The 21,203-nt window shown below is 30.7% G+C and overlaps 2 protein-coding genes across 4 annotated transcripts; one reads left to right on the top strand and one right to left on the bottom strand.

The window, feature by feature from the left end:
- The first annotated feature begins 11,622 nt into the window (after positions 1–11,622).
- On the top strand, positions 11,623–14,667 carry LOC131598670 (probable protein arginine N-methyltransferase 1.2). The gene is made up of 9 exons (XM_058871254.1): positions 11,623–11,922; positions 12,067–12,077; positions 12,637–12,792; positions 12,946–13,009; positions 13,131–13,273; positions 13,383–13,470; positions 13,701–13,816; positions 13,917–14,067; positions 14,268–14,667. Exons 1-9 carry the CDS (start codon positions 11,709–11,711, stop codon positions 14,471–14,473), a joined length of 1,149 nt encoding a protein of 382 aa, XP_058727237.1. The 5' UTR covers positions 11,623–11,708; the 3' UTR covers positions 14,474–14,667.
- Positions 14,668–16,876: 2,209 nt separating this feature from the next.
- LOC131598671 (uncharacterized) lies at positions 16,877–19,823 on the bottom strand. 3 transcript variants are annotated; one of them, XM_058871256.1, is made up of 7 exons: positions 19,702–19,823; positions 19,092–19,333; positions 18,880–18,990; positions 18,578–18,778; positions 17,728–17,805; positions 17,455–17,583; positions 16,877–17,345 (listed from the first exon to the last, which is right to left on the bottom strand). In XM_058871256.1, exons 2-7 carry the CDS (start codon positions 19,284–19,286, stop codon positions 17,163–17,165), a joined length of 897 nt encoding a protein of 298 aa, XP_058727239.1. In that variant the 5' UTR covers positions 19,287–19,333; positions 19,702–19,823; the 3' UTR covers positions 16,877–17,162. The 3 variants fall into 3 exon arrangements, with proteins under 3 accessions (XP_058727239.1, XP_058727238.1, XP_058727240.1); XM_058871255.1 differs by having other exon boundaries at positions 19,092–19,320; positions 19,702–19,808; XM_058871257.1 differs by lacking the exon at positions 19,702–19,823 and adding an exon at positions 19,563–19,586 and having other exon boundaries at positions 19,092–19,320.
- Between the last annotated feature and the right edge of the window lie 1,380 nt (positions 19,824–21,203).

Below are 21,203 nucleotides of genomic sequence, written 5' to 3' on the forward strand. Positions count from 1 at the left end.
TTTTTTTATGCTTTATTTTGTTCTATTAATTTTATTTTAACTTCTAAAATTCATATTAAATACGTTTTTGGTCCAAAAATTTCTAAAAATATTTCTTCTCATTTTACACTTCGTGTAATTTTATGAGAATTTTATTTTCTGTTCCAATATTTTTCTTTAATTTCTTCTTTTGCGTACATTTTAATTAGTTTAAAAATACTTTTATGCACTTAAAAATTCTGAAAATTTTATTATATGATCCTATGATGGTCTCTGACCTATGTTAAGTGACATATCAATACTATTAGTATCACTTCAGCATTTTTAGAAAGAATTTGGGAAAAAAAATCAACGGTGCAAGCGTTAGTTAACATAAAGGACCCACACGTAGCAAAAAAAATATAAAGGACAAACTTGTTACAATTAAATAACTAAAAGGACCCTGGAGATAAATTAGCCTAAATTTAATTATCGGGGTGTTACATAGCGCGCTCAAGAAATTTGAGCTTCTTTGTTCTGTGCTAGTGGATTCATTTGACCCTCCTTTTTCCCACTTTCACCAAGTCTATTTAGTAGTAGATAATAGTATTTTTCTAATTCTTTTGTTGGTTGTTTGGACTCAAATTTTGGTCTGTTAGCTTGAGAATTTTTTAGGTGATGTCCAAAGCTTGAATATTTCAACTAGCGGATGTATGGTAGTGATATTTTTTAAGTTGTATCATTCAAGGTACTCGTTTATCGCTTTCTATAGCATAACATGTTTAGGAATCTTATCATTTGTATAATTATCATGTCATTCATTCTTTTGCATTACTTGCTTGTTAATTGAATCACTTTAGTTTTCAAATCACAAATGTGAGGAAGCTTTCCATTTTTCATATATACTGGAGGCCACAATCTTTGTTTTAAATTAATTTTATTATGTTTAATTTGTTATTTATGTTGATTGTATGAAAACAATAAAATGATCAAGGCATTTGTTTTATTTTGAGCAAAACCACCATAGCCAAATAGTCAATTTTCCTTGTGAGTGTGTGATCATTTGTTAACCCCTTTGAACTTTTTGTTAATCTCCATGTTGCTTTTGAACTTGATGCTTGTCTATGAGTATTTCATTCTCCTTTTTGCATGGATTTTGATCTTTGTTTTCTTGAACCCTCAACCATTATTTTTTATTTGAATTTTTACCTTGACTTAGAAAGTATGGAGTATTCACATTATGATGTTGTTGATTTCAAGTTGGGGAGAGAAATGTTTGCTACTTATTCTCCCTCTGTGATTCTTAAAGATTGGTAGAATTCATCAAAAGCTAGAATTCTTGATTCACTCATTGCCTTCTTGATCTCTTTCTTATACTTTTCTCAAGTTTTGACATTTTTACACCTTAACCATTCTTTAAAATATTCCTTTTTTATTCTAACTTTATTCTGAACACTTTCATTCCACCAGCACGATTTTTTAACATTATGTCCAAAATCTCTTGATTCTTCCAATGTCTCTTTAACTATTTTTCTTATCTCTTGTGTCATATTGTTTCACATATCATTTGTACTTGGTTGTAGTTGTCTGAAATATCCCTTCAAGATCTTGTGTTGGAAAATCCCTTGTTTTTCACTCTTCAAATGTCACCACTTGATATGTGGAGCTCCCATATGACTTCTTTTTTCTGTTATCCTCTTGACTCTTATATCTATAACTAATACTTAATGTTGGCTAGCCAGGTTGTCTTCAACTATAACTTTATCGTCAAAATAAATCTTTCTACTTGAGTTCCTAATAAAAATGAAATATATTTAAGAACATGCCCCTCTCTTGTATGTGATAAGATGTTTCACTCTTTTTTTAAAGCATATATGAGCAATAGTAAGATCAAAAGCCATAAAAAACTTAGGATTGATTTATCCTCCACATTTATTTCTCTGAGGTTATACTCCTTATGTATGCCATCAAAACCTCTTTCTATGCTCCTAACATGTCCATTTAGATCCCCTCTTAAAAAATTCTATCTTTGTGGAATATTCTAAAATAAGCCTTCTAAATGCTCCTAAAATTTTTCTTTACAGTGTTGGGCTAACCCAATCTGAGATGCATAGGCACTAATAACATTAAAGGTGACTTGTTTCACTACAAATTGCAGCGCTATGATCTATTCTCTTACTCTTTTCATATTCACAATATCCTACTTCCACCCTTTGTCAACAATAATCTCCATCCCATTTCTTAATTTAAATTTGTCAATGCACCAAAGTTTAAATCTATAAAAAAAATGCACCGAAGTTTAAAAAGTTTAAATCTCGAGTTGTCCATTTTTTCTCCTTTTTGTCAATCCACTTAATTTTTTTGTAGGTACATAACTTGTTTTACGTTAGATGTCAACTGGCTAATACAATCCTCTTCTTTTGAACCATGTTACGGATATTCGACAAAATTTTAAGTTATGTATCAATTGTCTTACACAACTTTATTTTTTTAATCGAATTTGGGAATGCCTATTCATAATAAGACTAACCAGTTGTTTTATTTTTTATTTCTATTGAAATAAAAATCATTTATCAAAATTTATAAAAGCAACTTTTCATTTAAAACAAATTTGGATTATATTTTCTAAATTCTCCTTTTTCTTAATAAATGAAACAAAATTTTGAAAACATCCAAAAACAATATTTTTTTAAAGTAATTTTTTTAACATCGAGGAACATAATTGAAAGAACTAAAACTAGGGTGGCAAAATGAATGGATTAGATGGATATGGATTGGATTGTTAATGGATTGATCAAAATAATTCATTAGTCCATTAACAGTCCACTTAAACATCCTTAAAAATATCCAATCAAATCCATCTATTAAGAATAAAATTCATCAAATCCATTCATTTAGATCATTTTAATGGATGAATATCCATCCATCAAAAAAATTAATTTAATTATATTCATTTTTTAAATAAATATTCTGTATAGAATAATATTTTACGTTTTTAGAAATGTAATCAATATTTCATATTTCTCAAAAAACACTAGATTTTTTAACTATATTTTCGATAAAAAATTTGACTTTACCGTATTTTTGAAAAAAACTCAATTTATTCATATTTCGGACAAAACTCAATTTTACTGTATTTTTGAAAAAAAACTTAATTTTACTGTGTTTTCAAAAAACTCAAATTTTTTCGTATTTCTGACAAAACTAAATTTTGCAGTATTTTTGAAAAAAACTTGATTTTACTGTATTTTCAAAAAACTTAATTTTATTGTATTTAAAAAAAAAACTTCGATCTTATTGTATTTTCACAAAAAAACCTGATTTTACAATATTTTCAAAAAACCTGAATTTACAGAATTTTTAAAAAACTTGATTTTACTGTGTTTTCAAAAAACCAAATTTTACTGTATTTTCAGAAAACTCAATTATACTATATTTTCAAAAAACTCGATTTTACTATATTTTCAAAAAACTTGATTTTACTATAATTTTGGGAAAAAAAATCAATTTTACTGTATTTTCAGAAAATCTGATTTTACTGTATTTTAAAAAAAACATGATTTTACTATTTTTTTTTTCAAAAACCTGATTTTACTGTATTTTTAGAAAACGAGCTTTTACTGTATTTTTCAAGAAAACCTGATTTTACTGTATTTTTTAAAAGACACGAATTTATCGTATTAGTGAAAAACCTGAATTTATTGTATTTTTAGAAAAACTCGATTTTTAGAAAGTAAAGTAAAATCGAGTTTTTTCAAAATACAATAAAAATGAGTTTTTTCACAAGACAGTAAAATCATTTTTTAAAACACTGTAAAATCGAGTTTTTTGAAAATATAGTTAAATCACGTTTTCTAAAAAATACAGTAAAATTATGTTTTTTAAAATACAGTAAAATCGAGTTTTTAGAAAATACTGCAGAATTGAGATTTTTAGAAAATACTGTAAAATCAAGTTTTCCAATAATACAGTAAAATCGGGTTTTTCCAAAAATATAGTAAAATCGGGTTTTCTGAAAATACAACAAAATCGGGTTTTTATGAAAACAGTAAAATTGTTTTTCTAAATGCAGTAAAATCGTTTTTTTGAAAATGCAATAAAATCGGGATTTTTAAAAATTTATAGTTAAATTGAGTTTTTCTAAAAATATAGTAAAATCGGGTTTTTATAAAATACAGTAAAATCAATTTTTTCAGTATTTTTAAAAAATTCGATTTTTTTGTATTTTCGAAAACTCAATTTTTGAAACTATTTTTTTTAAATGATGTGATGGATTTAAAATATATAATAACAATAATTCATTGGATCATTAAAATATGATGGATGGATTGGATATATATATATATATATATATATATATATATATATATATATATATATATATATATATATATATATATATATATATATATAAATGGATGAATTTTGTTCAATCCATTAACTTACTTTTTAAGTGAGGGGCGAATTGGCTAGATTTTTTGGTGGATAGATTGGATGGATTCTGTCTTAATTGATTTAATTGCTATCCCTAACTAAAACACTATATGATTCTTGGATGCTTCCTTCCTATGTGTTGGGGATAATGCACCAAAAATAGCCTTTTTGTGTGAATTAATTTTGTATATGATGCAAGTGTGCCACTTCTTTTGTCTCTCTCCCATCAATTAACTTGATCTATAAAATTGTGAAACTTGCTGTACTATTCATTATGTCACCAACTGCCAATTTGCAAGGTAATATATATTTTTTAGTTCTTGCATTCCCTATGTTGTGTGACCATAAAGTCTATATATGATGGACACTACCAATTAGTCTCTTAAATTTATCCACCATGATGTCATATTCACGCGTGACAAAGTAATATTGCCTAGAATTCTATATATATTTTTCATTATAATCATAACCTTTTAATTTATTTATTGTTATTTCATCCCATTGGTAGTATGTTTCCATGATAAACTTAAGTCCAGCTATATGCCAACCAAGCAAAACTCAGCTATTTAACTGTTGTTGTTGTTGCATATTCATATTCATAATCATAATTCTATATTGGAACTCGTGAAACAATTTTTATAACCTTATCATTGGTGTATTATGTATATATTACACAGTCTACACTTTAGCTTAAGATAATGTTTTTTAAATATTTGAAAACTCATAAGTCCACCCGCTGTTAATGAAACATGAATAGTATGTCGGGGTGAGTATTATTATTGTTTTATGGGTCTGGCTAATCAGTGACTTTTGGGCATTTTTTAAGTGATTAAAGTAGCAAGTTTTTATTAAAATACGTGTATTTACTACATTGAAAATGTATTGAAAATTAAAATGTTAACTTTTATAAATAATATTTTTCTTATTTAGTATGTTTAAAGAGTATCCTGAGAATACTTATTAAGAAGACCCTTGTTTTATTTATCTGAGTTCCAATTTTGTAAGTTGATTGAAGAATTTTTAAAGTAATAAAAAAGACATTGTAAATTTTTTATGTTGACAGATTAATAAATGTAACTACTTATATCATGTCTGAATAATTTCATATATACATGTTTACGTTGAAAATGTTATAGTTATATCATGTCTATATATTTTGGTCAGTTACCATTTTTTGTAAGTGCTAACTGATACTCTCCTTTTATATTTTAGTGATTTTTCCGTCTTTATAATATATTATTTTTATTAAAAATTATATATAAAATAAATAAATAATTTTTTAAACTTGAAGAAGATAGTTGGAAGAACCAAAAGACTATCTGGTTTTTGGATGTTTCCTATGAGCTGGTTTGGTTTCTGTTAACTTGTAATGCAGTATACATATGCTCCAAAATTTGCCTTTTCCATTTGATAATTAATTTTCTATATGACATTCATGCAATGATAAGTGTGCCACTTCTTTTATCTCTCTCTCTCTTCCATCAATTAACTTCACCAAATGCCAATTTGCAAGGTAGTATTTAATTTCTTATGAGTTGTTGCAGCATTCCCTATGTTGTATGACCATGGAAGCTCCATAAAAGCTATACTCCATATATTGTCAAGAATTCTAAGTATTTTTTTCATTATATTATTACATTATTTCATATCCAATTGGTTGCAATGTTGATGATAAACTTAAGTCCAGCACCAGCTATATGCCAGCCAAGCAATTAATCTGAATCACAAACTTAGCTATATATAAGTGTTGTTGTTTGTTGAATACCCATCCATAATCATATATATACCTCTACACTGAAACTCATGAAACAATTTTTATAACCTTATCATTGGTGCATTATGTATATATACTCTTTAGCTATAGATAATGTTTCTTAAATATTTGAAAACATGCAAGTCAAATAATTGAATAATCATGGCATGCAGCTAGTACTTTATACTTGCACATAAGTCAACATCAGTTTTTTCCATTCAAGTTGAGACTCTTACGCATATTGATGATCCAATAAATATAAAACTTTTAACAAATACACTCACACTCATGATCATGTGGATCTATATTGATCCAATTTCGAAGATTGTTCCATTTATGGAAAAAAATTGTCATGAATAAACTTGCAGTGCTGAACACTTCATTTTGTTTTTTGTATTTAAAATCAAATAGTGTGGACTGCTACATAGGATATGGTACCATGGGTGTGCAAGAAGCATTTCAATTGTGTGGGCTGCTATTTAAAAAGGCTTTCTATTTATAAAAGAAAGATTGTTGGTTACTACATAAAAAAGGGTGCTATAGCAATTTTAGTGATGTGGGACAAGTAATTATTGTATTCTTGTTGATTTTGACATTTTTATGTTTTTAGAAGTTTTGAAAATTTGGTCAATCAAATTGATTTATGATTAATCAACTTTCTCATTCTAATTGACGAATTGCAATTTGCAATACATAAGAATTCAAAAAATATATATATTCAAATGAATTGTTCTGAAGTATAATTCCGATATATTATTGTAAATTGAATTGTAGTATTATAAATATATTAATTATTAAATTTAATTTATGATTAGGATGTTTGTTCATTAAAAATTCTGCACTAAGTCATTAGCCATTAACTTTCTCCAACTTGAGTTTTTTTTTTTCAAGATTTAAATTAATGATAACCATTATCAAAAAGTTTTTACTCCTTCCATCTCATGTTGTCTTTTTTGTTAGATTATTTTCTTTTCCTTCAATTTCCGAAACAATTTTAAAACCAATAGAGAGGAATAATAAGAGAACATGTTAATCATTAAATTGAATTTGTGGTTAAGATAATTGTGGATTTAAAATTCTGCACGTGAGTCATTATCTTCTTTTGCTGAAGTTTTTATTTTTCTCTACACATCTAAATACTCTAAGCCTGTTCAGATTAAGTGGATGTCTCGGCCAGACTTCTTCAGGTGTCTTCATCCCCAAGGCAGTCGAGGGACATCTATTTATCATATATGCTAATGTTGAGAAAGCCTCAACACAAAAACACCTTCTTCAATCCAACACTAACCAACATGCATCTAACTCTTTCCAAAATGGTCCGATCAAATCTTTCAGCTAAACCATTTTACCGGAGAGTACTTGCAGTAGTTATTTGCCTTGTAATACCAGACATCACAATAGCGGTCGAACACCTCATTGCAAAATTCAAGACCATTGTTTGTTCTCAACCTCTTTACTTTCTTGTCAGTTTGGTTTTTGACCAAAGTCTTCCAACATTTGAAAATTTCAAAAGCTGCATCCTTAGCTTTCTGAATGAATACCCATAACTTTCTAGAATTATCATCAACTACATATAGAAAATACCTTGCACGTGAATATGAAGGACACCTTGCAACCCCCCTCCAAAGATCGTCATGAATATAATCAAGGGATCCATGTGTTTGTGGTTTACCTTTGTTAAACTCACCTACAAGATTTACCAAATACACAAGGTTTGCAAAGCTCCATCTTTTCGACCTTGTCACCACATAGCAGATTTTGTTTCGACAAATCGACCAGGTCTCTTTCACTTACATGGCTATGTCTCTTGTGCCATGACTGAGTCTTTAACACAGGTTTTGTGGATGCCACACCTGCTGAACCACCTACAACCTTAGCCTCAAGGGTATACAGACCTTGCCTTTCACTACGCCAAATTTAAGCTGTAGCAGCGCAGCTACTAAAGCGCTTTTAGCAAAAGCGCTCTCGTAGGGCTCGCTAAAAACAAAATTAATAAACAAGGAAAAATGATGCAAAAAAAGCGCTCTGGTAGGGGGAGTTATGAGAGCGCTTTTAAAAAGCGCTCTGGTAGGGGGGGGTATGAGAGCGCTTTTAAAAAGCGCTCTGGTAGGGGGTTATGAAAGCGCTTTTAAAAGCGCTCTTATAGGGTGGGTGCTACGAAAGCGCTTTTGGAATAAAAGCGCTCTGGTAGGGGGTGTTATTAAAGCGCTTTTGAAAAGCGCTCTGGTAGCCCATTTAAAAAATTATATATTTTACAAACACACGCGTTTTGTTTCAGATCTTTCTTCTTCCTTCGTTGCTCCGCCGTCCTCTCTCCGAAACCCTAGCAACCTCCGCCGTTCTTCTTCCTTTCAGATCCAAAACACACGAGTTTATGGTGAGTTGAGGTTCGTGTTGTTGCTGAGTTCGGTTTCGATTCTGAATCTACAAACCAAAACCGGGTGAGACCTTTCTGAGTTTATTTCTTATTCTCTCTTCCTCTCTCAAATTTCTGAAGGGTTTGTTTGATTAGGAAAGTGATGAACAAATGTTTGGGTTTGATGAATGTTTGTCTGGTTATGTTTGATGATGATTTGTGAATGGTTTTGTTTCTGATGAATGGTTTGCGTGTATGAGAAAGATGAACAATTAGGGTTTTGGTTAGTGTTTGCGGCTGTGTATTGTGATTGTTGTTGGATGAATATGAACAATGTATTTACAGTTTCTGGAGAGGTTTTTCGAAGATGATGAACAGAATTTTTTTTAGGGTTTTTGGTTGTTGGCTCTACGGCTGGTTTTTTTTAGGGTTTTTGGTTGTTGGCTCAATTGACTTGTTCTTTTATCAAAAACTATTTTTATGTGCATGTGGTTGTTAATTGATTTCTTATAAATTGGTTTCTGTTCTGGTATAGCACTATTTTTATTAACTATTTTGTCTTTTGTTCGGAGATGAGGAAATTTTTGGTTGATAGAGAAAATATTGAGAATGTGAATGTTGTGTAAATAATCACGTTTTTCTATTGTAGGTTGAGCTTCAAACAGTGGATGGACTGGTAAAGGATAGAACACAATGTGCCCCTGCCGATTATGTTCCACAGAATATGAATCAAGTAATGTACCCCGAAGTCTTCTGTGGCAGGATCGTTCGGGGTACAATTATTTGATTCATATTCTGTGACACAATACAACATAGCTCAGGTGACTACTGGTTCTCCACTAAAGCATCAATACAACATAGCTCCAGATAATACAGGAAGCGTACATTGGTTGCATAAGAACTCGGAAGTTGTTTCCCATTTAGTTGTTTTGGTTTAGAAATATGTGAATTGGTTTAGTTGTTTTGGTTTAGAAATATGTATATATGTATTTTGATTTACATTAATGGTATATAATATAATACTTTTTTTTGTATATAATCGATATTGATTATAATGGTATATATCGATTTGAAATGATAAATTATAGGTTCATGAAAAAATACTGCCAAAAAATAGTAAATTACAGGTTCTGAAATATTGCTGCCAAAAGTGCAGGTTTAGAAATAATAAAAAGCATATAAAAAAAAAACGCAACATACGAAAGCGCTTTTGGAAAAGCGCTCTTATAGGGGTGGCTATCAGAGCGCTTTTTCCAGAAAAAGCGCTCTCATAGGGGGGTATCAGAGCGCTTTTCTTGAAAAAGCACTCTTAAAGGGGGGGCCTACCAGAGCGCTTTCTGAAGCGCTTTTGTTACCTACGCCAGCGCTGGCTTTCACAGCGCTTTTAAGCGCTCTTAAAGCCCAAAATAAGCGCTGTCGTAGCCCTTGTACGGTGTAGTGTTTTGATGCCTCTTAAGACTTCCTTCGACCCTTTCATTACTTTTAGGATACCTTTATCTCCTTTGAAAACATATCTATTCTTGTCAAATGCACCAAGATAAATCAAATTTGTCTTCACATCAAATACATAGCTCACACCAGTCAATATCTTTATTGACTTGTCATGAAGCTTAAATCTTACATATCCAATTCCTGCAATTTACAAGCTTTGTTGTTTCCCAACAGCACTGATCCACCATCTTGATCATAAAATTCCTCAAACACATATTTGTTCAGAGTCGTGTGCCAAGTGCAACCTAAATCATTGATCCATTCCTTGTAAGAATTTATGCTCAAAACTACAAGAACATCAAAGATTCAAAATCATCTTGCACAATGGCTGCATTACCATTGTCATTTACACCATAATTGTTCTGTCAATCAGGGCACACTTTTCGTTTGTGAACTCCTTCTTAAAGTGATAACACCTAATTGTAAAAGTATCACCACCATAAAATTTCTGCTGACCTTTACCCTTATTCTTTTCAAATTTACCATCTTTATTCGAGAATTTCCCCTTAACAGACAAACCTTCACCAACAGATGATAGTTTATGCTCCTTGCTCTCGTTCGAGTCCTTTGAGTACAAGGAGGATTGAACTTCTTCAAAAGTCAAGAAATATCTTCCATATAAGAGAGTTTCTCTGAAGTGAGCATGAAAATATGGTAAAGCACACAACACAACAACAACAAAAACGCTTGATCTTCATCATCGATCTTGACATTTATATTTTCAAGATCAAGAATCAGCTTGTTGAACATATCCAACTGCTCACTTTCTCTATTAGGGTTCAGAGATTACAAGTGAATAACAACAATCAACCTCTCTCAACATCTTGAGAGAACTAATCTATTTATAGACTACTAAGCTAACTTAAACAATTGGGCTAAATTCGACATGCTAACGAACCTATCATTATCGACTACTGCATGATGGACTTCGACATCAACATGTAAACAAACTTCAACTGCATGTTTAATCTTTGTCAAACTAAAAAGCTATTCATGTCAAGATATTAGAGTTCGATCCAAAAATCTCAAAACTATTGATTGTCAAATATTAAATCATAAATTAATCATATATACTCATTTAATTCAAACCAATTTAATTGCCTCACCCCACCTATAAGGCTGAACCTTGCCAAAAGAAAAGATCAAAACTTTTATCATATTTATTTTGGTTATTAAAAATAATCATAGAGGATATAGATCGGTTATTCCTAGTGTTTTCTTAATGAACTTTATCTTATGAATGGATCTCTTTTTGTTAGATTTGATTTTGGATTGTGATAGCTTTGTAGGCTTACTCCCAAGTTAGGAAATGAGGAGGCAAAAACCAAAGAAAAAAGCTTTAAATATATTTTTTTATTTCATTTGTATTATTTTTAACAATTATCGAGTAAGATATTTTAAAAAAATCACACCACTAAAATCACACCACTAAAATAATTGAATATGTTTCTATACCATTATTCTGAGGCTAAAGTCATTACTTTTGAATTAAAACATATATGGTTTAGGATTAAAATTACCATTAATAATTAAGCATAGTTAAATTTAAAATATAAAAAAAGTACTTTTAATTAATAAAATAATGGACCTAAAATTGTAATTAACCGAATATATTTAAAATAAAAAAGTTAATGGTTTTACAAGTTGGTGGTGGGAGCGACGTTGATAAAACCCAAAAGCTAAAACCCTAATTCTTCAATTTGCATTCTGTAGTTGATGGGTCGCCGAAAAACCAACAATCAAACCAACAACAACACAAACATGGCCACCAACAACGACAACAACCATCTTCGATTCCAGGACGCTGATGAAGTTATCGCAGATGCTGCTGAAACTTCTAACCTTGACCAATCCATGGGTGGTTGCGAACTTGACGATTCTAATGACAAAACCAGCGCTGATTACTACTTTGATTCTTACTCTCACTTTGGTAATTTCAATAAAGTCTCTAGCTTTTCAGTTTTCCCCAAAAAAAATTTACTGTTTTTTTAATTAGGGTGTTTTTTTATGTATTTGTTCTTAAATAAATAAACTTTACAACTAATTATGTTTGTTGGTTTGTTTGTTTTTGCAGGAATTCATGAAGTAAGTGTGTTCAGCTTGGATAGCCTTGTCTTTTGGTTCAAGTTCAATTTTTTGTTTTTGTTTTGTTTATATCTTTGATTTGTAGCTTGTATAAACAGTTATTGGATTTATAAATATAAAAAAAAAAAAAAAAATTAAAGGGCTGTGTTGTTTTGACACAAAATGGTGTGTTAATGCAGTTCATAATCATGTTATATTCATTAATTATCTACTGAGCTTAGTTAATTAACCTTATATTTCAATGGTTAACTATCCAAATTCTTGTCTACTTTTGTTTTCAAATTTGTGTCCCGAAATATCAATGATGTATTAAATGATTTGTGTTATATTCTTAAAAATGATTTACATATTTCTTGTTTTCTAGTTTTCAAGAATTGGTTTTACTATGTTGTTAATTTTTCTCCATGTTGCAAGTACATTGAAATTTGAAAGCTTTGTCTGTATTTATTTATGTATTATGTATTGTATCGTGCTGTTTATTGCATGTGATGAACTTGGGATGTGATTTTTTCATGCTTGATGTGTTAAGGTATGTTCTAACATGTTTTTTGTACTGTAGGAAATGTTGAAGGACACTGTTAGAACCAAGACATATCAAAATGTTATTTATCAGAATAGGTTTTTATTCAAGAATAAAGTAGTTCTTGATGTCGGTGCCGGAACTGGGATTTTGTCACTATTCTGTGCCAAAGCAGGTGCAGAACATGTCTATGCCGTAAGTTTCTCATCTTCATCTTATTATTTGAGTTCTCAGTCACAAACTCATGATGATATCCAAAATTTTTTAAATTGTCATGTTGAGTGCTCCAATGGGGCTGGGTGCTCTCAATGATTTTCAATTCAACCATTTTAAATTTTGCATATTCAGGTTGAATGCTCTGATATGGCTGACATGGCAAAGCAGATAGTTGAAACTAACGGTTACTCTAAAGGTAGTGTCATTGATAAATTTGTATTGTTGTTGTATATTGAATTTTCAGTATATTCCCTTTTGGTGGATGGATTAATTGTAATAGCTACTCACTATAATTACTATAATGTTGTTTGCTACAGTTATAACAGTTTTGAAAGGGAAGATTGAAGAACTTGAACTTCCTGTTCCTAAAGTTGATATAATCATTTCCGAATGGATGGGATATTTCTTGTTGTTTGAGAATATGTTAAATTCTGTACTCTATGCACGTGATAAATGGCTTGTAAGTTATACTATCCTTACTCTTAATAATCATTTGATTATATGTTACATGTACTAGAATCTGGTGGCTATCATTGTGACACCCTTTTCCCTCCCTTCTTTTTGCATAGGTTGATGATGGAGTTATTCTACCCGATATTGCTTCCCTCTATCTTACCGCAATTGAAGATAAAGACTACAAAGAAGATAAAATTGAGTGTGAGCTATTTACCCCTTGCTAAATATGATTATGAGGCTTTTATATTTGAAAAATGTCCAAGCCATACTTATTTGCTTCCCAAACTGAAATGCAACTTTATTGTGTTAAATTTCGAATACATAGTTTAGGTATTGATGCTGATTTCTGCTGTTGAAATTATAAAAATAGAAATGACATTTGAGTCATTAGGTGTTTTTAATTTAATCATGTTCTCATTTTTCTATACCAGTTTGGAACAATGTATATGGATTTGACATGAGCTGCATCAAGAAGCAAGCCTTGACAGAGCCTCTTGTTGACACAGTTGACCAGAATCAGCTTGTAACAAACAGTCAGTTACTCAAGGTCGTTTATATTATATCATCTCTTATGATTCTCTTATGTTTCGTCTTCCATTAATTTCTTGTTAGACTTGCAAACCTCTGACTAGTTCATCTCTGTTCAGACAATGGACATCTCCAAAATGTCTGCAGGAGATTGTTCATTCACAGCACCTTTTAAGCTTGTAGCTAATCACGACGATTTTATTCACGCTCTCGTGGCATATTTTGATGTATCATTTACAAGGTGTCATAAATTGATGGGCTTCTCAACAGGTTAATTCCTTTCTTCTTTAGTTCTATATATGTATACATTGTTCCGGGAATATGTTGCATGTATTTGTTCCGAGAATTGGTTGCTGAAAACTTATATGCACGAGTTCTTTCAACAGTCTTCCTATTTGTTGTAGATTAATTAGTAGATTCTGTGTTTTCATTTTAACGGCGAGAGTGAACTTACCCTTCTATGCAATCAGGGCCAAAATCGCGAGGTACACATTGGAAACAGACAGTCCTATATCTGGAAGATGTGTTGACCATTTGTGAAGGGGAGACAATTGTAGGGAGCTTGACAGTTGCCCCGAATAAAAAGAATCCCCGTGATGTTGATATAATGCTCAAGTATACATTGAATGGCAGGCGATGCAATGCTTCGAGGGTTCAGTATTACAAGATGCGTTAAATCTTGTTTTCCTAATGCTCTCCAGTTTTGTGAAATTTTGAAAACAATTTGAAGCTGTTAATTAAGGGCTGTAACTTAATTGTATTTTCATTTGAATTCTTATTCATATTTATGCCCAATTCTGTTCTGGTCCTTCTGAATGTAACAATGAAATTTGAAATTCTATTTATTGTTTACAATTCATTTGCTTCCCAGAGGATGATTTCATCAAATATGTTTGCTTAAGTCTGCCATTTTGCTTTTGTCATTATTTCTGTGTGCTAATAATCATATTCATCTAATATTCATCATGTATAGCTTTGGTCACTGCTTATATAATCATATTCATCTAATAACTGCAATACAAGAAAAGAGCATTTTTCTAATAACAATAACTCTGAATTCCAATCCAAACATTATAACTATTTAAAGTGGTTTTTTTTTTTTCCAGCTTAATGTAAGAGATATTAAAATATTATGGGTATAATTGTCAACAAATGGAGAATAGTTGATCAGATATACATCTATTGGCTGATAGCTATTTGATTAAATTTGTAATATTTTATGATAAAAAAAAACTATTTAGTAGAAATTACGGTTAAACTATTTATAAATATGTAATGACATGTTTAAATTTGTAAAAAACTAATATTTAGTAAAATTTACGGTTAAAATAATGAAGTGGAATCGGTTGCATGTATCAAATTACATAATGTTTTATCCATCAAATTATGTTATAATGTTTTATCAAAGTTATATTTATATCCAATTTATTAATCTTGAGATCTTAATAGTTTTTTTAGCTCTTTCTCTACCGCTAATTATTTGACTTCTCTTTTTTTATTTATTATTCTAACAACAATACTACATATTTTCTCTCTACATATCTAAATTACCTAAACTTATTTTTCACATTGTTTCTATTATAGTACTTGATACCCAAATATTTTCTCTAATATTGTCATTTCAGAACTTATTTTGTATTGTCTTATCACATATTCAATGTAACATCTTCATCTTTGTTACACTTTATGTTAATGTTGATTTTTAATTCTCAACATTATCTCACACATCACAGGTCTTACCGATGTCCAATAAAAAAAATTCTCAAATTTGAGCGGTACTTTTGTGTCACAGAAAATCTGTAAGCCCTCCTAAATTTCAGCCACCTAACTTGAATTCGATGTTTTACATTCTCTTCTATTTCTCCATCATTTTGTATTACGGTTCCAAGATATTCAAACTCTTATTTGTGGAATGATATACTATGTCTTACTTCTACTTAAGAGAAAGTCATGTGTTTTTAAGGTATGCCTCCAACATCTCATTTAAATTTTTCTTTTACTCTTCAAGTAAGATTATGTCATTTTCAAAAAAACATTCATCTCGGCACATCTGTTATATGTGTTTCGTGAATACATTCAAAATTAAAGTAAAAAGGTAGGGGTTTATGGTTAAGCATTGGTAGAGTCCTATTGTAATGGGGGAAATCGTTTGTCTCTCCACCCTAAGTATGTATACTAATTGATGCCCCTTTTACATAAATTGAAAATCTCAAAATATAGACAATCATAACCCCGCCCTTCTCAGGTTTTTCATAAAATCTCTCTAGACACTCTCTCACATGTCTTCTCCAAATCAATAAAAATTAAGTACAAGTCTTGTTGTTTTATCCCGATATTGATCCATCACACGTCGTAGTAGATAGATCGTTTTCATTGTCGACCTCCCAAATATACAACCAAATAGATTCTCATTGACTGAGTATATTTTCTTAGTCCCCGTCTAATCACTTTTTCTCATAACTTCATAGTATAACTCATAAGTTTAATCTCGTTTTTATAAATTAGAACTAAAGTGTTTCTTCTTGTAATTTTGATAAAGAATTTGGTAAGTAATTCGATTCCCCTCTCTTCAATTTTTTTTCCACACTTCAATAATAACTTATCAAGTATGATTAAAGAAATAGAGATATTGTGAAACTAAAGTGTTTTTTAAAATAAAAAATCTACAATATTAATTGTATTTTCTTAACTTATCTGTCATAATCTTAATTATTAACATAAAAGACCATCAAGAACGGAGTAAACATGTAAAAATATTTAATACATGAGAAGTTAAAAACATTTTTAATAATTATTGAGATTATATAATTTATTAGAATGATGCCAATGATATATGGTTTTTTAATCTTTTTCTACTACTTTAAAATTTTAAACTACATTACTTATTTCTTTGTCAATATACTCTAATTTTTACAATTTGCCATAACATAAATAACCATTAACTATATTTTCTCATGAAAGATAAACTTACAAATTTAATATTTCCACAAACTTCTTTAATTTCTATGTTTTGCCTAAGAGGGTTTTACATATAGAAGATAATATTAACACTAATGAAGAAATTCGGATATCTTGGTGAGAAACACTGTAAATTGATTGTTAAAACTTTGAAAAAAGAATGTCATTAATCATCACTGTAGGTTAACCTTCATACATAATTGCCTCACTAATAAAATACAAGTAGATAACAAAATCCTTGATTGGAATATGAATCACTCAAAGTGGACATTGTAAAATTCTCATTTGATTCTTTCCAAATATTCCTACTTTCAATCTATCTTGGGTGGTAGTACCTGAACCAAACATTGGGGAAATGCCTTGAAAATCTTTCAGAACCAGAAGATGTAGAGTGAGTTTATGAAGCTCTATAGCTCTGATTTCGAACTCTTCTTTGAATAGGCTGTCTTCTTTCCCTTCCACCACCGTTGTAAACGATACGAAACTTTGGTTGCATGTTTCTTAAGCGTAGTGCTTGTGTCGACAATTGTTTTTCTTATTTTCTGCTTCCAGTCACCTTTTTCCTTTTCTTTTGATCTCAAAACGTTTCCCTACAAGTTGAAATTTACTCCAAAGATGAGTTATTCAAAAACATTTTATTTAAGTCAATGTAATCTTTAGAAAAACAAATTTGAATCATGATGAAATAGATAGTTGTACCAATTTTGAAGGGAAGCCGTCGTCCTCATCGTCACTCTCATCCTCATCATCTTCATTTTCAGCGCCAAAATTTTGCTTCATCAAATCCTCTCTTGAGTACATTTTCATGCCGGGTGCTCCTGGCATGCCCTGAAGCAGAATAAAGTAAGGTATGATCATAATGAATCATGTAAGAGATACAATAAATCCCTTCAATTGGACTTTAACTCAGATGGTAGAATTTTCACATAATACTCCTTTGGAGATATAAAACAAGAAGAAAAGTTAAAATACCTCCATAGATTTTAGTAGCTTTTCCATTTCAGCTTCCTTAGCAGACTTTGGAACAAATGGTTCACCTGGAGTCCTATCCTGTATCACACAAATGGACCTTATGATGAAAACTTAAGCAAATAGATCTAAGGGTGAAACTGAAATACCTAATTCAAACAACAATACTAGGTGCAGGAGAAACTAAATTCTACAAGGGTGACTCGTCCCAGTGATATAGAGCAACGGGCATACAATGGTTAAGGTAAGGGCATTGCAGATTTATTATATATGCAGTCATATACTTTGCATTTGTAAGAGAAGTATTCTACGACTCAAATGTGCGATCTCCAATCACACAGCAGCAACTCTAATTGTTGAGTCAAGAGAAGTTAATTACTACCATAGCAGAAATAAAGTTCTGGCTTCCAAATTACAAAGTACGATAATTATTGATGAAATACAGAGTCCAAAGTAAGGATAATCTAATTGATGGAGTAGAGTTTGGGTTATAAACAGTGCTACCAGCCATACCACACATACTCAACTTTCTTTATTTTATGATTATATTTTTGTTTTCTTGATTGTAGTAAATCCTATAAAATGTTTTTTTTTTTTTAATTTTTAAAAAGCCCTTACAAACCCAAGTTTAATGTTTCATTAAGTGCATAAATCATTAATCATGCAATACCAAACTAAGGAACAATCATTGTCTTGAAAAAACATATAGCTATGCGAAGGGTAAATCAAAATCATGATATTTTATACAGAACAACGCAGCAGTACCTACCAAAATTAATACAACTGAAAAGAAGACTAAAGATGTTTATCACAAATTTACAATCAGGAGCATCAAGTTTCATATTATAGTTACCTTAGGGACAGGGGGTGGCTTGGTATTGCATGCTTTGCTTAGGTCTTTGCATAGATAATTGAACAATGAGTCAATATCATGCTTGGTTGTATATAAATATTCAGCAACGTCAGTATCATAATATCCCATAACATCCTGACAGGCACGCTCAATTGTCTTGCATTCAGAATCGCACTGTCCTTCAGAGTCATGTTCCACCAGCTGATAAACACCAAAAAAATTGGCATAGCAATGTCAAACTAAAAAAAACAAAAACTCCAATGATCATTGATCAAACATATTGGATAGTTGGATCCTCGTACCTCCAACCTATCTTCTTTTTCTACAATATCAATACGCAATATCCAATCCGCTTCAACTTTTTTCAGATTGCAAACATTCTCTGCTATCTCAATGATTTGGTATTCCGAAATCTAACAACCAAAAAACACACAATCAATTCTACTGCATATACCATCTACACACAAAAAAAAAAAACCCTATAATAAACATAAAAAGAGAACAAATAAAAAACCTTTTTGGGAGAAATCTCAGCTCGCTTGTTCTGAACTTGCTGATACAACTGTTTGGCGAGTATCTCACAAACTTGACACTTTATGTAAGGAACATCCTCCTTTCTAGCGACCGCAGCCAGTTTTTTCGAGTGTGCGAGAGGAATCCATGTTGCAACCACCACTGATACAACTAGAAACCAAAACACTCCCTTCATCTTCCCAAACTGTAGTGTGTCCAGGACCACAGGTCTGCAAATGCAAACTACTTAAAAAATAATTACCATCTATAACACCGACACCTCTAAAAAAAATGGCGTCTGTGTGTCCGTGTCCGTGTCAGACACCGACACCTACACCCACACTGACACTTGATATTACTAATGTCTCCGTGTCGGTGTCGGTATCAGTGTCGTGTTCGAGGTGTAAGTGCTACATAGATTATCATCATTATAACTATAAATATAAAAAAGAAACTAATATGCATTCGAGACCTAATCAATAAGCTATTCTAATCCCCAATCGCATGAAATGAAAAGCAAAAAAGCAGATTAAGATTGAATTATAAATCTAGGGTTTTGTTGAAATAAAATTGGGGAAAATTGAAAATGTTAATGGGAGAAGAGAACAAACCAAGAGAGAGCGGTGGCAGAAGTTGAAATTCGACGGAGAGAGTGACATACAAGGAAGAGAGACTCAAAGTTTCTTTAAAAATTAGTACATCATTTTTTTGTGATTTGTCCACGGAGGCACAAAAATAGTAGGTCCCATCTTCTCGACCAATAGGAATCAAGATAACACGTAGTATTCTTTTAAATTAAGATTCAAATTTTCGAATTTAGCATTAATAATATTAAAAAATCCAATTTTTAGTCTACCATGGAGTCAATGCAAATGTATGAAAATTTTACTTTATTTGGATCTTCGCCTATAACTTTTTTAAATTAAAATATTAGTCTCAGTTTTTAAGAGTGAAAAATCTTTAAAATTTTGGACCAATTATTTTTATAGATCTGATCGTCATCTCAGGAGATCAATTATAATACTTATAAATTTGTCCATATGACTTGACTCAATAGTGGAGTGAATGAGATGAGTCATCTATTTATGGGCCCGTTTGATTTGGCTTTTTTTAAAAATGATTTTTTATAGTGTTACCAAGTTTTGCGAAATTTTTTTTAAAAAGAAACTTTTTATAAAAGCTTCAAATAAAAAATCTATTTATGGGGAAAAAATTTGGATATCAAAATTTCAAAAAATCACTTAATTTTGAAGCTATTTTAAATAGATTTTCATAAAAATCATTTTTGAAATGCAACTTTTTGAAAAAATTATGATTTTGACTAAGTTTTGGTCTTCAATTATGTATGTTTATGTTATATGATGTCAAATTAAGTGTTTCATTTTAGAAAAAACGAATATAAAAAAACTTGTGATATTTTGAAAAACGGTTTTAGAAAATTTATTTTCAAAAATACAAAGAAAAAATCCAGTTTTTTAAAGCTGAAACAAACTGGCCCTATATAGGAGGTATGGTTAAACCACTAGACTTGGAATATTTTAGTTATTGACTAACAGAATCTCGTTATATTTATTTAAAATGTGGCTTGCTACATTACCTCTATGAGATACGACATAGTAGGAGATACGGAAAGTTTGATCACGTGTCTGCCACATGACACCGCCTTTCATTACTCGAATATTCCTTATTTTGCTTACGAGTTAAAGAGTTAATGGGTCAAGGGCAATAGACTTGATTTATGATCTTACGTTCCACATTCATTGGACTTGGTTTATAATATTACAATCCACAGTCTCTAAATCACGAGACTTGTAAGAATGTTGTGATTAAGTAAAGACATGACAATTCACAATCCCTCAAGCACGAGCCATGTAAGAGCAGAGTGATTAAGTAAAGACATGATTGTTCATAGTCTCTCAAGCACGAGGCATGTAAGAGCAAAGTGATTAAGTAAATACATGATTGTACACAATCCCTCAAGCACGAGACTTGTAAAGAGGAAGTGATTGAAGAAATACTTGACAATTTATAGTCCCTCAAACACGAGGTCTGTAATAACGAAGTTCAAGTAAGGTTGAGCTTGATTATGACATCTCTAAGGGTACAAATAGTG

The sequence above is a fragment of the Vicia villosa genome, linkage group LG4 (assembly GCF_029867415.1).
Source record: "Vicia villosa cultivar HV-30 ecotype Madison, WI linkage group LG4, Vvil1.0, whole genome shotgun sequence".
In the NCBI taxonomy this organism is placed as follows: domain Eukaryota; kingdom Viridiplantae; phylum Streptophyta; class Magnoliopsida; order Fabales; family Fabaceae; genus Vicia; species Vicia villosa.

Excerpts from the sequence above, each read along its gene's own strand:
- LOC131598670 (XM_058871254.1), top strand. The coding sequence starts at position 11,709 with ATGGGTCGCCGAAAAACCAACAATCAAACCAACAACAACACAAACATG. Across the intron at positions 13,274-13,382 it reads ATGCACGTGATAAATGGCTT|GTTGATGATGGAGTTATTCT; the intron begins GTAAGTTATACT and ends CTTTTTGCATAG. Across the intron at positions 13,817-13,916 it reads CAAACAGTCAGTTACTCAAG|ACAATGGACATCTCCAAAAT; the intron begins GTCGTTTATATT and ends ATCTCTGTTCAG.
- LOC131598671 (XM_058871256.1), bottom strand. The coding sequence starts at position 19,286 with ATGAAGGGAGTGTTTTGGTTTCTAGTTGTATCAGTGGTGGTTGCAACA. Across the intron at positions 18,991-19,091 it reads CTGAGATTTCTCCCAAAAAG|ATTTCGGAATACCAAATCAT; the intron begins GTTTTTTATTTG and ends TTTGGTTGTTAG. Across the intron at positions 17,346-17,454 it reads ACGGCTTCCCTTCAAAATTG|GGAAACGTTTTGAGATCAAA; the intron begins GTACAACTATCT and ends TTCAACTTGTAG.